This window comes from Ambystoma mexicanum, chromosome 2p (genome assembly GCF_040938575.1).
Source record: "Ambystoma mexicanum isolate Mex_15411 chromosome 2p, UKY_AmexF1_1, whole genome shotgun sequence".
Lineage (NCBI taxonomy): Eukaryota > Metazoa > Chordata > Amphibia > Caudata > Ambystomatidae > Ambystoma > Ambystoma mexicanum.
Genome location: NC_090923.1, coordinates 547,069,227 through 547,085,215, shown reverse-complemented (window position 1 = coordinate 547,085,215; position 15,989 = coordinate 547,069,227). Strand labels below are relative to the sequence as shown.

Sequence of the window (15,989 nt, the reverse complement as noted above, 5' to 3'; positions counted from 1 at the left end):
ATGAACAGAATTATACAGTGACAGAACGCGAACTCTTAGCAATCAAAGACGTGTTACAAGAATGACGCCATCATCTTTTAGGAGCCAAACATCTGGTGATGATATATTCAGATCATCGGAACCTCCAAGCTTTCAAAAGAATAAAATGTCTAACGCATGCCAGATGGCATGCGCTCTTTTCGCAGTTTGATTTCAAGATTACTTATCGTCCTTCACGTGAAGTTATCAAAGCAGATGCATTGTCACGTTTGGGAACTGACCAGGTCAAGACAGACCCTATTCCTTTAGTGGCAAATTTTGTGGTCTGTACCTGCTTTGCCCAGTCTTCATTGAAACATGATTTACAGGAGTGGGTCCTACATCACCCGCAGGAAATACAATCACAGAACTTAGAGATCCAAAAGGGTCTTCCGTTTATGCAAGGGCTTTTATACCTACCTACGGAAGACATTCGCAACCAGAGCTATACGTTGGGGAAATGACTCAGTTATGGCAGCTCATCCTGGACAAAAGAAGACTCTTGAACTACTGAAACGATAGTGTTGGTAGCCTACCATGTCCAGAGATGTGATCGATTATGTCAATTCATGTTCTGTATGCGCCCAGTGCAAAAACAGGCCTGGCAAACCCATGGGGTTGATGCAAAAACTACATGTACCTCATAAACCATGGTATATGATTTCTATGGATTTCGTGGTTGAGCTGCTGCTAGAATGTGGTTTTAACACCATATGGGTTGTAGTGGATTACTTTACCAAACTTGCCTTGTTCATACCATGTACAGGCCTGCCTACTGCTGCAGTACTTGCAGATCTATTTCTGCGACATGTTTTTCGTTTTTTCGGTCTACCATCTATCATCATCACTGACAGTGGCACTCAGTTTTCTTCACATTTTTGGAAGGCGCTTACTTCTGCACTGCTGATTGACAACAGAATGTCCAGCTCTTTTCACCCGCAAACGGATGGTCAAACCGAGAGAACTAACAGTACCATGGAACAGTATTTACGATGCCTGTGTTTGCAGTATCAGTCCGACTGGTTATCTATGTTACCAGCAGCAGAGTTTGCGTACAATAATTCCAGACATTCGTCAATTGGAATACTCAATTTTTTGCTCTATATGGACAACATCCCAGGTCCATGCCATTGAATCCGGATCTGACGTCAGACAATCCAGCAGCAAACCAAACTTTGAGAAATTTAACAGCGTTGCATACACGAGTTCAACAACAATTGGTCCGTTCTCAAAGAACTACCAAACGTTACGCGGATGCCAAGAGAACTTCTGCACCCGTATATTGGGTTGGGATGAAAGTATGGTTATCAGCAAAAAATGTGAAGATACCTGGTAAGAAGAAACTCCTGCCAAGGTTCATTGGTCCGTTCGTCATTAACAGAATCATTAATCCTGCAGCTGTTAGTTTGGAGTTACCTACTCGATGGAGTACATCCAGTATTTCATGTCTCTTTGATCAAACCATGTGAGGCAAAGACCAGATTGCCTATTTGACCTTTGGCTGTTAAGGGTAGAGGTTCTGATGAATACGAGGTGAAAGCAATCATGGACATGAGAATACGCCAGGGCAAACCTTACTATTTGATTAACTGGAAAGGTTATGGCCCTGAGGACCGGACATGGAAACCTTTGGGTAACATTCATGCTCCATTATTACTTTGTAGGTTCCATGCAAGGAGGGGTGTGGAGAGGCCTTTGGGGGATGGTACTGTCATGCATTCACCTATGAGGTGGGGTAGTAAGAGTCCCTACGCCTTTAGAATGGCGGCCAAGCCGTTTTATACCAAATGGAGATTGTTCTCCAAACTGCGTGCCAAACGATATTGAAGCTACATTAAATCACATGGCTAGTCACGTGTCTAGGGCACGTATTTAGGTCCTTTCCTCAGAACGCTATGTGCTTCTGATCAAGCTTTTGCTGGCCTTCCGTGCGGTCACGCCCAAACGGAATTTCTTCTTGTTTCTTGGAGTTCCTGTCTTGCCATTTTGGATTTTGTCTTTCCAGCAGCTGTTAATGGTGACTCCTCGTGCTCGCCATTTTTATGCGAGTTGTGTGCTTCCTAAAGCACGCTCCATTGACGTGACGGCTTTCCTGCCGTCCGCGTCGGTTTTCATAGAGTGCTCCTTAAAGCACTTTCAGTAACGCAGCAGCTTCCCTGCCGTCTGCGTCAGCGTCATTCCTGCAACTCTCCCACATGAAAGATTACGGCGGTGTGCTGTTGTCTACAAGGACTGCTTTCTACCAGGACGGCTACAGCTACCTGCTTTCTCGTCCCGTTGCAGGTCATCCTCCATGTCAGTCTTGCCCCAACCGCGGATGCGGTCTATGATCATTTCAGGTACGATGCATTAGTTCTGCATTTTTGGCTCATTTGAATGCTCCACGTTACTTCCTAAAGAACAGAAGTTATATTAGTTGTAGACTGCTCCAGGAGGTGAATCTGCCCTACAAACCAGTTGGTTTTGTGTTTCTTTACATATGCTGTATTATTTGGGCTCATTAAGTCAAGGGTGAACAACAGACTGCACCTGAGTGAGAACCTAACAATTTATATTACCAAAGAACGATTTATGTGCATTGAACATGAACGCTACCCAGACTGCACCATCCCTACTCTAGTTCGGCCCTCGTTCCGCCCGGGTTCAGTTTCCTACTAACCTTCCCTTCCTTGTCGTGGTTTCCTTTGGATCCGTCTGGAGATTCCTGGTTCTTCACCATTCATTCAAGTCATCTAATCAATTAAGGTTAGTGTTGATAGTTAGTAGTTATTAGGAGGCCCAACAAAGGTTTTGTTACTTATAAAGTGTTTTCTTAGATTGGAGACTGTGCTTAGTTGTTCATCCTTTCAGGTGATTCTTAACGCTCACTGTATATTCTTCAGACAGTGAGTAGAATCATTAGAGAGGATTCTTCCTTGAGGATTCGTCACTGAAGGTTGTGAAGATATCCGGGAGCCTTCGTGTATCCTTTCTTAGTATCCTTTTATTGGTTATGGTGACCACTGCAAATAGGGTGGCATGTCAGCTTTTTAGCAAACTTTATAACAAGGCTAGACACCCAGTTTGGTGACTGCATGGTAAAAATAGGTCTGCGGTCCTGAGCTCATTGCCCAGTGTTAAAGTTTGAATAACTATACAGTTAACACCCCTGTACTGCTGCTTTGACTTAAACATCTCTGTCCCTCTTCTGCTGGTGCACAAATGAAGTAAATGGAGAGTGGCACTTGCAGGTCAACCATCTGGAAAAAAGTGGTCTCAGAGGGCAAAGCGTATGTTATGTTTGCATTTAAATCCATTTGCTCTTCTGGGCTTCCCACCCTATGGATGGAGAGGTGCGGGCCATGTCTCTTTACCCTTCAGGTAGCTGGACTGTGGTAAAAGCCATCAAATGCTACGGCCGGCAATGGTGGTGGTGATCTAGGTTATACATCACCACTCAAACATTTTATACATCCTTTTGGGCGCACATGTGTACCTATTTTCCTATGCTGCTGCACTACATTTGCCTTGTTTTCACTGACCTTCATGCATCATATGTTTTTTAACATTGCGCCATTATGAATATACCTTAAGTTACATTTTTGTCATTTCAATCAGCTTTTGCACATTTTTTAAGCTGTTTTGTTCCTTTTTACGACTTGGGAACTACACCCTGGTGGTTCCTATCTGGGTGCAGCTTGTAGCATCACTCCAGGGCTCATCGGGCCTCACAAGACTCATGCCAGCAGCCCAGAGCTTCATGATGCCTCTTTTTCCAGTGTATGGTAAGATCTTCTGCTTTTGGTTCCTTCCTTTTTCTCTGGATTCCCAATGTGATGCCATACTCCTCAGAGCAACCTATGCAATGAAATACTGATCAATGCTCATTCTTCTTCTTTAGAACCCTAAACATTTGATTGTGTTATATACAACATTCCTCCTTCCCACGTTGGATGACCTCAATATTAGAAGTAGAGGCGACCTTGAATTGTATTTGCTCAGCACTAATTAATGCAAGATCTGCCATGAGAAATGACATTGGCAGACATTATAAAACTATACAAGTTGGGCATGGTATTCATCACTGAATGTTGGTTTCAAGAGGGGACACCCTTGATCATCCATCTGCTAGTACCCCATAATTTCCAGATAAAATGCATTAAGCATGATATTTACAACAGAGGGGGTATTGTGGGGATATACAACTCAATTTGGACCACTACATTCTTTTCTAGATTGGATTGGAATGATCTTTCTCAAATGTGTTCTTTTAACCTCGTTGTTTCCCCTGTTTGCTCATTTAAAGTTATTTTCTGTTATCAACTGCTTGGCTTGTCTCATAAGTTTCTGGATAGCTTAAATGAATTCCTTGCTTCTTAAGCACTTTGCTACTCTAAACATCTAATTCTGGGTGACTTTAACATTGGGTATGATGTGTCTGACAATCCAGACACCATAAAACTAACCCAGATTCTCCATGCGCATGATATTTCCTGTATGGTCTCCTCACCTTCCCACCCTTGGGGGTAATTGCCTCGACTTAATTCACTGTAAAGCGAATGGTATTAACATTCTCGAGAATATTCCATGGCCTGACCATTTTGTCAGGTTTCCTCTTTCAACCTTCTTCCAACACAACCTACCACCAACCTGCGCTCATCTTCTGTTGAAAACAACTAGTCTTGGAGCAAGACCACACCTCTGCCTTAGTCTCACCCTACCTTGAAATTCATTGCAGGGATTTCTTTTCCATGAACATGCCAAACCATCAGACTATATAAATCGTGTCACCCCCCCCCAACCCCCCACCAGGCTATACAACCAAAAAATGTTTATATTAATAAATAAAACACACATTGTTGGTTTCTGTCTCAATATGAAATCTGAAAAAAGATTATTGAAGAAAAAGCAAAAACGTCTTGGTGTAAGCACATATCTTACCTGTACCTTCAGTTAGTTTAATCGTATCTATTAAATTATAAGAAGGCTAATTTTACCACCAAACCTACCCACATCCAGAATATTTTCCAGAATATTATTCAGAGTGCTACTAATAAACCAAAGGAGATGATAAAAGAATTGTGTAATCCTTCATGGGACTTTACAAATCTTACTTCATCTAGGAAGCGGGCTAAAGACTTCAATACATTGTTTCCGACCAAATGCACTTAATTCAGGATCATTTTAGCAATCTCTTAATCAGGATAAGTCACAGTTGATCTCTTCCCGATTTCTTCAGACCAAATTCTATCATATCTTTTGACCTAAAACCTACAAACTAAATTTATGATTTGCTTCCAGTAAATGTGGCTCGCAACCAGGCCCAATCTATATCGAACTTGAATACATCTTTGTAAATCTCTCTTTAGATTAAGGTCTGTTCCCAAAAAGCCTTAACGTTTGGTCTGTCTCCCGTTTGCTAAAAACCTCTCTTTACTCCCAACTTTCTGCAGAATTATCGTCCCATTTCTGACTTACCAGCACAGATACAGGCCTTGTGGCTCTCTGGTACGACATTTTAAAATATACTGATGAAGGTACTTTCATCCTTTTCATTATGTTGGGACATGCCTGCAGCTTCAACACTGTTAATTCTGATATCTTACTATCCAGTTTGTCAGAAGTTGCAGATGTGACCCAAAAGAGCATGAGGTGGTTCAGAAAATATTTGAAGTGATTGATTCCAAGAGGTGAAAATTGACAGGTTCCTCCTTACGAACCCATGTCAGTTACACCTGGGAGGTCCCAAAGGGCTCTTCCTTCTCCTCCTTGCTCTTTGACATTTACATCCATCCTCGTATGTCCATATTTTCCAAATGTAAACTTGTTTATCATTCCTACACTGATAACACTCAAATCTACATGCATATCAATAACCCTGCTGACTCTTTTCAAACTATTGTAGACTGTGCTTATGAACATCTCATGAATAACCCAGCCCCCCAACCCCCCCACCCCTACACTGTTTGGTTGCTCTCTCTTCCTTTATTACCAAGGTCAAACATTTTGAGTTCCATTTCCAAGCCAATCTAGGCTGCAAAACCTAGGTGAGCAAGATGTTAGAAATGATCCATTTGTGGCTTCTGCTTCTTTGTTCTGCCCTCCCTTTCATTCCTGCTGGCAATCGTCCTATAGTGGTGGGGGCACCAATTAATTCCAAATTAGTAATTTCATCTAATACCATCCTAGTAGGCATTATAGAAAAAGAACTTTCACGTCTACAAGTTGCACAGAACACAGCAGTCAGATTACTTTTTTATGGTGCCAAATCCTCTTCAATTTCTCATTTGTGCAGTTCCCTCCATTGTTTACCAGTCAGGCAGTAAATAATTGTTATGCTTCTTTGCCTCATTTTTAAGTGTATCCACGACCTGGCTTCATCTTACATGAGAATAAGAATTCAGTCTTACTGTCCTCCACGCTCCCTTCGGTCCAGCCAACAACATCTTTTGGCTGTTCCTTCCTCTTGCCACCAGCAGCGATAGGTGCTCTTTGGTTGCTGGCCTTGGCTCTGGAATGAACTTCTAATGACTCTCGGGTCAACCGAGTCTTTAATTCTCTTTCACTAGATTCTGAAAATCTACATTTTCTCCCAAATCATCCGTCTCAAGTCATAATATTTTGCAACATCTGCGCATAGATGCAGTTTAGTCTGCACAGTTCTGTTGCGCATTATAAATATCAAACCAAAATCAAATATAATCTAGAGTTAAGTCTTCAAGATATGTGGTTGTTGATGTGGACTCTGTGCTGATCTAGTGGTCACTTTGGATCGGACACATTCCTACAAACTGAGAAGATTTCATGGTTTTATACATTCTCATCAGGGGGAAACAGCATGAAGAGCCCAGACCTCAAACCGATATATTCTTAAGTATGCAATGACCACAAAAGGTCACCCAACCTTAAGCTTAGACTCAAAGTAATGTTTGCAAAAGACATGTGGGGTAGCCCAAGTGGCCGCTTTACTAATATCCCTTTATTTTGCAGGAACTGTGAAAGGAAATTAAAAGCATGTTCTCTCACCTTCATGATAGCGCAGGGTGAAAGCAGTATCCAGATAAGAGATTCGGGAAGAGAATTTGGAAAGGTGTTACAGCTAGCTGCCATCAAATTGATCATATTCGTACCTTTGCCACTTTGCCATTGAGAGGAGCCAGCGTAAAATCGAATGAATCAAGATTTGGCTTGATTTTCAGATGGCAAGCTCCTGACCAGCTCAGTTTAAAAATGCAAAATAAGCATTGAAATAATGCAAAAACACAAGAGACAAGCAAGAAGTCACTCAAGGATCCAAGGGGTTTTGTTAATTTAAAATGAAACGGAGCAATATGAATATTAATGGCTGGATCAAACGGATCACTGCTTCAAGAAAAAAAAACAAGCCTGGCTCTTGCTTGCTTTTTTTATACAAAGAAATGTCAAGTCAGAATTTAACCAGATATCTGCCTTGTGTCAGCCATAAGCCTTCATTATCTTAAACACACACATTTCCCAATACTTTGTGTTGCTTTCAATGGTTACCTATCAATCTCAACTGTACGTGGGTTTTGTCCCGGAACCAACTCAAAGGGCAGCTGCACTTTAGGCTGGTATGCTTGACTGGGGAAGTCTGACTTCTGCTGCACCTCTGTTGTTGGGCCGAATACCTGCTGGTCCAAATATGGCTTCAAGTCTGGAGGAGCTTGGAAAGTTGTAACTGCAAAAGAAATATCATGTGTGACATAGGTGTTGTATAAAAGGAGGCAAGAAAAAGCAGACAGGCTGGATACACAAGTGCAATTCACCTTTCGGGGTGTGCTTCTCTTTTTCAGCCTTCCAGGTTAGCTCCTGCTGTACCTCGGGTCCATCGTTCACAGCCTGGAAAGAAACATTTCAGAATTTATAATATCTGAGCTCAAAGGATTCAAGTCCCTGCGAAAGCCAACCGTTTTAGCTTTTCCGCAGTCAGAGATGTTCCTTGCATTAATATATTTTTCATATCAGAACTTCTTTAAATTACAACTTTCTACAAATCAGACCAATAGAGTTTTCAGCTTGTTACTATTAGTATTAACCTTAGCTAGGCAAAAGAAACAAAAATAAATATATTACCTTCTCAACCATTTACACTAGATAACATTCTATATAACAGTAACATGTATTGGCTTCACAAATGTTTGTTATTATTGGCAGGTCAGTAAATAGGAGACATCAGAAGTAGATTGTCAAGTGCGATAAAGTGCTTTTTGAGAAAAAGACAATGAGCCTCATTAGACCCTGCCGGTCCGGAAAGAACGGTGGCGGTAAAACCGCTGCCACCATCGTTTCGGGACTGGCCGATTCAGAGTCCTGCGGGCAGGAGGGGTCACTCCCGCCAGGACACCACCCGCTTGCAGACAGACATGGAAACACCGGCTCTGTCAGACGGAACCAGTGTTTCCATGGTCCCATCCTATGGGACTCCATGGCAATGGGGATTTACAGAATTCCACCTCTGGAATTACCGGGTCACCGGGGTTGTAATACCCCGGTGATTCTGGCAATCACAGACTCGTAATGAGGCCCAATATTCTGAGTTGAAAGGAGAGTTCAGATTATTTCTAGATTATTTTCTTCATAACAGTTTTGCATTCCTTCAAATTAGTTTTACATTTAAAATTCCTCCAGATTACTTATTGGATTGTGTTCCAAATACATACCTATTTTTAAAGAAATTGAGATCAAGGCCCGTTTTACTTTGATTGTGTCACATTATTTGCAGATTACTTTGGGTTAGTCCGATTACTTCTACTTGTTCTTTGATTACTTCCGTTAACTTCACAGTACTTAAAATTACAAATTACTTCAGATTCATTCGGATGACAAATGTCTTCAGATTACACCTGATTCCATAACATTACTCCAAATTAAGATTATTTTTGGATTGCTTCAGATTACTTTCGGATTACATTGCATATCTTCAGATTACTCTTGATTAGTTTGGCATACTTCAGATTACATACAATTACATTGCTTCACATTACTTTGAATTACTTGTTGCAGATTACTCATTTCCCTGCATACGTGCCTGAATAAATAAGTATGGGTTAAGAAGCTTAGCGAGCAGTGTGAGGGAACATATGTAATCCATATTTTTAAACATTTTATCCCAAAAAACATGATTAAAAAAACATACGTTAAAGATGAAACAGAAAGAAATGGGGTTATTCATCATGTACAACTCTCTGGAAAAAAAAATGTTAAATTAATCTATAATGAGAAACAAAGTACCATGCTTCAGGGTGTTGTGCTGGGATGCTCTGTTGGCGAATGAAGTGGTGTTAGGGAGAATTCTCTTTTAAGGCCAATTTCCCTTACCTATAGAGTCCCCGAGCAGTTTTGCTGGATTTGAAGGGTTTATTTTTCTCTCCTGTTAAGAGTGAGACTCATTTTCCCACTCTTAGACATATTGCTGATGTGTGTTTTAGGCGATCTTTTGTGCTTATGGTGCTCATCTCCCCCTGGCTGTTCAACCAGTATCTGGCACTTCTTGCTCACCGCATCGCCGCTCTCTGTCCCAACTTTCAGTGCTACGCGGATGATACCCAGCTCATTTTCAGGCTACCCTCAGCCTCCTCTTCCCATTCCCTCATCTCTGACTGTCTCTCTGCTATCCAGGAATGTTGTGCCGCCAATGACCTCTGCCTTAATGCCAGTAAGACTGAGATTCTACTTATCGGCACACCCACTCCCTCCTTCCCTGCAGCTCTCTGGCTGGCCTCCCTTGGCCCTCTTCCTGCGCCTACCTGCAAAGCAAAAAACCTTGGAGTCATCTTGGACTCCACACTCTCTTTCTCTCCTCACATATCTGACGTCTCTAAGAAGTCACACTTCCAGCTACACCTCCTCAGAGGTATCCTTCCCTTCCTCTCCTTCCCCCAGAAGCTCACTGTCTCCAGAGCCCTGGTTCTCTCGAGGCTGGACTACTGTAACAGCCTCTATCTAAATCTTCCTGCCTCTATTCTCCGCCCTTTGCAACTTATCCAGAACAGGACTGCGAGACTTGTCCTTGGCATCAAGCCCAAGGACTGTATCTCTCCAGGACTGAAATCACTACACTGGCTCCCAGTGGCTGCGAGGATTAAGTTCAAAACCCTCTGCATTGTCCACAAGGCCTTCTGGGGCCTTGGGCCAAAATACCTTCAACTCTCTCTCTTCCGAAATATCTTCCTTCTCAAGCTCTTCGCTCATCCACCTCCAACTACCTCAGGGTCAGCCGCTTCTCCAAGCAAGGAGCTGGGGGTAGATCTCTCTCCGCAGCTGGGGCCTCCCTCTGGAACAGCCTTCCTGCCTTGAGGAGAACCATCTCCGGTTCAGGAAGCACCTTAAAACCTTCCTCTTTGCCTCCGCTTTCTCTCCCTCTCTCCCCTGCTAAAAACACTGAACCTGGACTGAATCTGCTACCGGGCCACTCTCTGATCTCTGTCCTTGGCCCAGCCACTCTTCCCGCAACTGCCTACCTGCACTACGGGACTGTCTCAGTATCCTACAGCCCCTTCTCCCGGCACTTACCTTGCACTTGCCACCAGCTGGCCCTATTATTTATCTTGTATTCTACTAACCATGTCCTGCACTTTTCCTTGCACTTGCCACCAGCTGGCCCTATTTATCTTGTATTCTACTAACCTTGTACAGCACTTTTCCCCTCTTGCACTTTTTCCCAGTCCCCTCTACCCTTGCGCGATCTGAATGACACCTGGCCTAGTAGGATCGTTGTCTGTCTCCCCTTGTTCCCCCCCCCCACCTCGTCGCGCCTTGAAACACTTGTGTATAGGCGCGTTACAAATGCCATATCATATCATGGGGGTTTTCTCACCCTCATAGGTATCCTCTTTTTACAGGTGTGCTACACAGCACCCTCAGTGCAGTAATACAGGGGTGTCCTAGGGACCCCCAAACATAGACTCCATACCCTGGGACTGACTACTGTCTCCCAGGGCATGTAAAGTCCCCACTGACTTTACTAGTCAATAGTTATGAACGAAACCAGTACAACCCATCTTACTATGGAAGTACTGAAAGGGTTAATAGTTTTTCCCTGGTGTTCATTTCCGAGGGGGTACCGTCCAGTCCACCTCTCCAAAGTTTCTGGCTGTTGGCAGTGGTTACTACCATAAATATTCAACCGTGAATATTTTCCTATGGGATTTTCCCATTGTTCGAGGCTACCACTTTTACTGACAGCCTCTAACATAACGCCAGGTTATTTTATTATTAACTTTACTCCGATAGGTTATTATTGCCAGATCTTTGATAATATTTCTTTCTCGTGTCTTTCTCTGAAATCCTAACCCAGGTCGGGGATCCTTTGTTTGTCCTTTTGGCGGGCTTCTCCACAGAAGCTCTCCTCTCGGCGCCACGGAATCTGGGGTAGACAGGATGTGTGGGAGGGGGAATAGGCACCCTGGACAGGGTTACCTAAGCAACCCAAGTCGCACTCTGCTCTGATAGGCTGGGGGTTATCCCGCCAGGATAACCACCCCACTGTGTGAGTGACAATAGGCTGTATGAATGGGGGTTTTTCTGCATAAAAGCAGGGCTCCGAGGACTGGAGGACAAGAAGTCACCACTGGAACTAAGAAACCCGAAGAGGAGAGAAGCTGAAGACGTCTGCAACGACAACCACCGGTGAAGCCCTGCTGCAGATCCTCACCACTTTTTCTCCGAAGACTCGAGAAGATCTTCACCTGCAAGAGTTTTCTTTCCTTGAGCTGGTGGGGCCAACCAGTTCTCCAATCGCCTTCCAGGACCTGCCTTGGTCAAATCGCCACTGCCCAGGACTAGGAGACCGGATAGCCAGGCACCCGTCCACCACGACCGTGATTTAAAGCAGCGTACCTTTCATTTTGTTTTTGGCATCACCGTGGCTGGCTTCATCCCTGGGCAGTGCAGTAACTCGAACCTTCCTCCACGATGAGAGCCTCTCTTCCTCTGCTGGATCTTCCGAACTGCAGGAACTACCAGGAACTACCAGGAACTACCGCCACCGCAGGAGCCTCTTCCACTTTCAAGGTACATTGTTCCGCCAGGCCTCCCGTTTCGTTGGGTACTGCTAAAGGTGTTTTAAATCCTTTACTTACCTTCTGGGCTGGCCGCCCCTTTCGTCTAACATTATCTTTTTACCTTATGCAACCGCCTTTTCAAATCGTTAAACAAAGACTTGACTGCAGCTACTAGCACTGTATGATCCTGGAGCACTTTGCCTTGTACCATTGACTCTGGCACAGGCCTATTGACTCTGGCTAAATCTGTTACAACTGCCTTCTCTAGATTGCTTTTCACCAAGAAATGTGTTGGTGCACCTAAACTCTTAGAACCACCTTTCCTACCCCTTTCTATATTGATGAAGTGCCATTTTGCTTGGTTCTCACCTAAGTATTGCTTATGCTAAAGTACTGCCTTGCCTAACTTGTTCACAATCCAATTGGGGAGTGTTGCTGGTGTGTGTAGGAGTCTAACCCTGTATGACTTGTCCTTTCCCTCCCTCTGAAGAAATTGTTAGAGTGCCATTTCTGCCTGGTTTACACTGTGCAGTTTTGCTCAGTTTTCAGAGTTGTGTATACTTTTGACTGTTTTAACTTGCTTTAATGATGGTGATTTGTGTGTGGACTTAAAAGTGTGTTAAATAAATATATATATTCTTTTTGATACAAAGCTTTGGTCAGTGTTTCCTTGTCCCTTAGTACTGTAGTCCTATTGTGTAAACCCTAAATACTGCTCATCTCCCTCTTGAGATAAGTCTGACTGCTCAGCCACAGCTACCAACTAAATCTTTGTGGTACAGACTGATACGAAAGGGGATTTATTGCATATAACCGTAGTCCTAATCTTCTGTAGTGCTCCCCAAGGGAACTGCATAGGATTCTGCCTAACAAGTGGCTGAAGGGCACTCCTAGGCAAGACTGTTCATTACACCAGGAGTTGCCCAACTACAGTAATTGCCTTTCAAACCACTGCCTTTTTAGGCAGAAATGGTTATTATAAAATACCTTCTGTGACAGGTATTTTGATAACAGGATGAACCACTCGTGGAGCAACGGACATATCCCCCTACTCAAATTCAAGAAGTACCAAGCCTACAAATGCCTTCTAGAAACCAATTTTTGTTCTCATACAGATGGCTAATACCACCTCTCTGAGCCAAAGGTAAAGAGGGATATGGTTTCTAGGTACAAGTTGAACCACTTACACTCCAATACTCCCCCACTGGGTTTTGTGACTTAATATGATGTGCTAAGGGACGTTGGTAAAAAAAAACTTTGCAACCCAGCATACTGGTCAACACTTCACACATGCCATCAGTGATGTAATCACAAATTACATCAATAACGATATGACTTAGTTTTTTCGTAGTAAACTTACCAGAACTTCCACTAACATTTTTAAGAGAAGGCTTTTTACGAATATAGCATAGACAGGCAACCTTAATGTCAATGCAATGGAAACTTTCCAGTACATTTCACGGGTTTCATTTGACCAGGACTGCAGCTATGGCCTGCAAGTAGGGCATGAAAAAGGGATTCCAGTACACCATCCCTTTGGTCGGTCTCCTTTTAAAAACGAAAACAATTGCGTGCACCACAAACACGAATGGAGGGAAAGCGTCTCCACTTCGGAATGGGAAACCAGCACGTGATCCCTTTGGTCGGTCTCCTTTTAAAAACGAAAACAATTGCGTGCACCACAAACACGAATGGAGGGAAAGCGTCTCCACTTCGGAATGGGAAACCAGCACGAAGGTCTTTCTGCAACACGAGACCCCGCCGGTTCCTCACCAAGAGTCGCGTCCCCGTTCCTACCTGCAAAGTTGTATCATAACGGAAGATACGGTAAGTGGTCGCATAAAGCGCCATCTGCCAAATATGTTGGCCCATCTGCCAAATATGTTGGCCTCGCTGCACTTGGATCTGTAAAAAAAGATGGGTTGAATGGGACGGTTAGTTGAGTGGGGAGAAGCAGATGCAGACAACTTGCATTGATGAGTGCAGGTCAGAAGCAAACATTAGTTGCGTGGCGTTAGGGATGCTCTGTTTTCACGGGAAGAAAGGACACTGCCATTTTATCAGGGTTGGGAGTTCTGCCATGCATGTGTGATGCAAGTGTTCTCAGCAGCAAGGGAAGGTAGGAGTTTGATTTGTATGCTAGGACATGTGGTTCGAGGGTTCTTTATTAAATATGATGGGACTGGGCATGGGCCCACCTGGTCTGGCCAAATGATTATGGTAGAGTTTAATGAAGCCGCCTTACAGATGAGTTCTGTTTTGGTGAGGTTAAGCTTTAGGTGTTTGTTATCATCCAAATGCCCGTCCTGTGCGAGGCATGTTTTTAGCTCTATTGACTCAGTTTAGAGGCGGTCTCTGATTTTGTAGATTATCTTTGTCTCATCAGTGTAATTGTAGCAGTGAGACTATGGGGTCCAGTCGGGAAGTCATGCAAATGTTGAGCAGGACATGCGAAAAAGGGTGGATCCTTGAGGTGCTTTCACGTTAGTAGGTGTGGATGGGATCTGTAGGGAACCATAATCACAGTTTTAGTTCTCCTTGTAAGGATGGTGGTCCAGTTTAGCGCACCTCCTAGTATTCTAAGGTCTTCTAGTCTCCTTGGAAGAATTTTATGACTGATAGTGTCAAATGTTGCCAAGATTTCAGAGCACTCGTGGGATGTAGTCCGCATTGTTCTTTAACATGTCCCAGATCAAGCAGAGATTAAATAATAGTCTGTAAATAATATTTCTGCATGTTTGTACATGGCCGGAGAACAAGGGTCACACATATTCTAACATATGTAGAAGATTCTGGGTAGAAAATTCAGGAAGAATGTTGGTTTATCCTAATCTATACTCCCAGGTATGTTGTCTCTATGGTCTCCTATAGGAAGGGACACTGCTAAATATCCCTTCTTCAACATCTTTGAGATTGAGAATATTACAGATTTTGTCCATTTGATTTTATATCCAGACTGCCATGCTCATTAACAACGTGATCAGTTCCTTGATGGAGATAGATGAGTTGCTTACATTTAGGTTAGATCCACAGTATTGGTGTCTTTTAGAGGACTCCAAGAAGGACTGGACCTTATCACAGAAGTCCTTCTCACACTGGGCTAGGACAGCAGCAGAGTTGGAGAAGTGCATGGCAAAGGACACCGACTGATTCACCTTCCTACCAGTGGCATCCAACCTATGGCACTCCTACTCCGGAGCCAGACAGAGTAGCCACCCGGAACAGATTACTTGTGTCTCACTGCGGTATCCATGATTTAATCAGGCTGAAGTACACCAGGGCGAAGCTTGGGGTTTTGTACTTCGTATCCGCCCAACAGGCAGTTGCAGGAGTTAAGGGCCTTGAAGACCTGCTGTATCAACCACCAGACCTTTAGCATTATGGGGATCAGAAGAGCTGACTTGTCGGCCCTCTTCTCGCTGCAAGTCAAGTCACTGATGGCTTACAATCGGCTGACATGGCCTTTCAAGCCCTGAAAGGCCATGTTATGCAGAGAAGAAAGGCTGGAGGTTCACAGTTCAGTGTCTCTTTAGGAGTCTTGACCTCCTCCCACAATATTTCTCCTTCCTTAGACTGGGAAATCTCCTCTTACTCCTCCTCAGATTATACTGGTGTCTGTGCCCTAGGAGCCCCCTGGTTTCAGGGCACCTGCTCAGTGTGAAAATGCTGGAAAACCTCCCGAAATTTCACCATCATGACAGGTGGTAAACCTTTCTCATCACTTTTCAGGGTCCTTAGCACCTCCTTGGGCCTCCCCACATCCGAATGACTCGTCGTTTGGCTAGCGGGCAAATAAGGCAGATATTGATGATGTCGTCTTCAACAATGACCATCGACAATGAGAGTGGGACCAGTGACAGTGGGACCTTGACCTGGACATGTGATGAGACCTGGAGCAGTGTGCCTCAGACTAAAAAAAGGCTACCACTCGACAGATCGTGCCCACCAAAGACAACAGTGAGCTAAATC

General features: G+C 43.7%; 1 protein-coding gene across 1 annotated transcript in view; it reads right to left on the bottom strand.

The window, feature by feature from the left end:
• Positions 1–15,989, bottom strand: part of DNAH1 (dynein axonemal heavy chain 1) — a 3,604,831-nt gene that overhangs the window by 3,397,449 nt on the left and 191,393 nt on the right. The window contains exons 3-4 of the mRNA XM_069644003.1: positions 7,785–7,857; positions 7,522–7,696 (exon numbers count right to left, since the gene is read on the bottom strand). Of these exons, the coding sequence (XP_069500104.1) occupies positions 7,522–7,696; positions 7,785–7,857 (248 nt within the window). The remainder of the gene's footprint in view (positions 1–7,521; positions 7,697–7,784; positions 7,858–15,989) is intronic.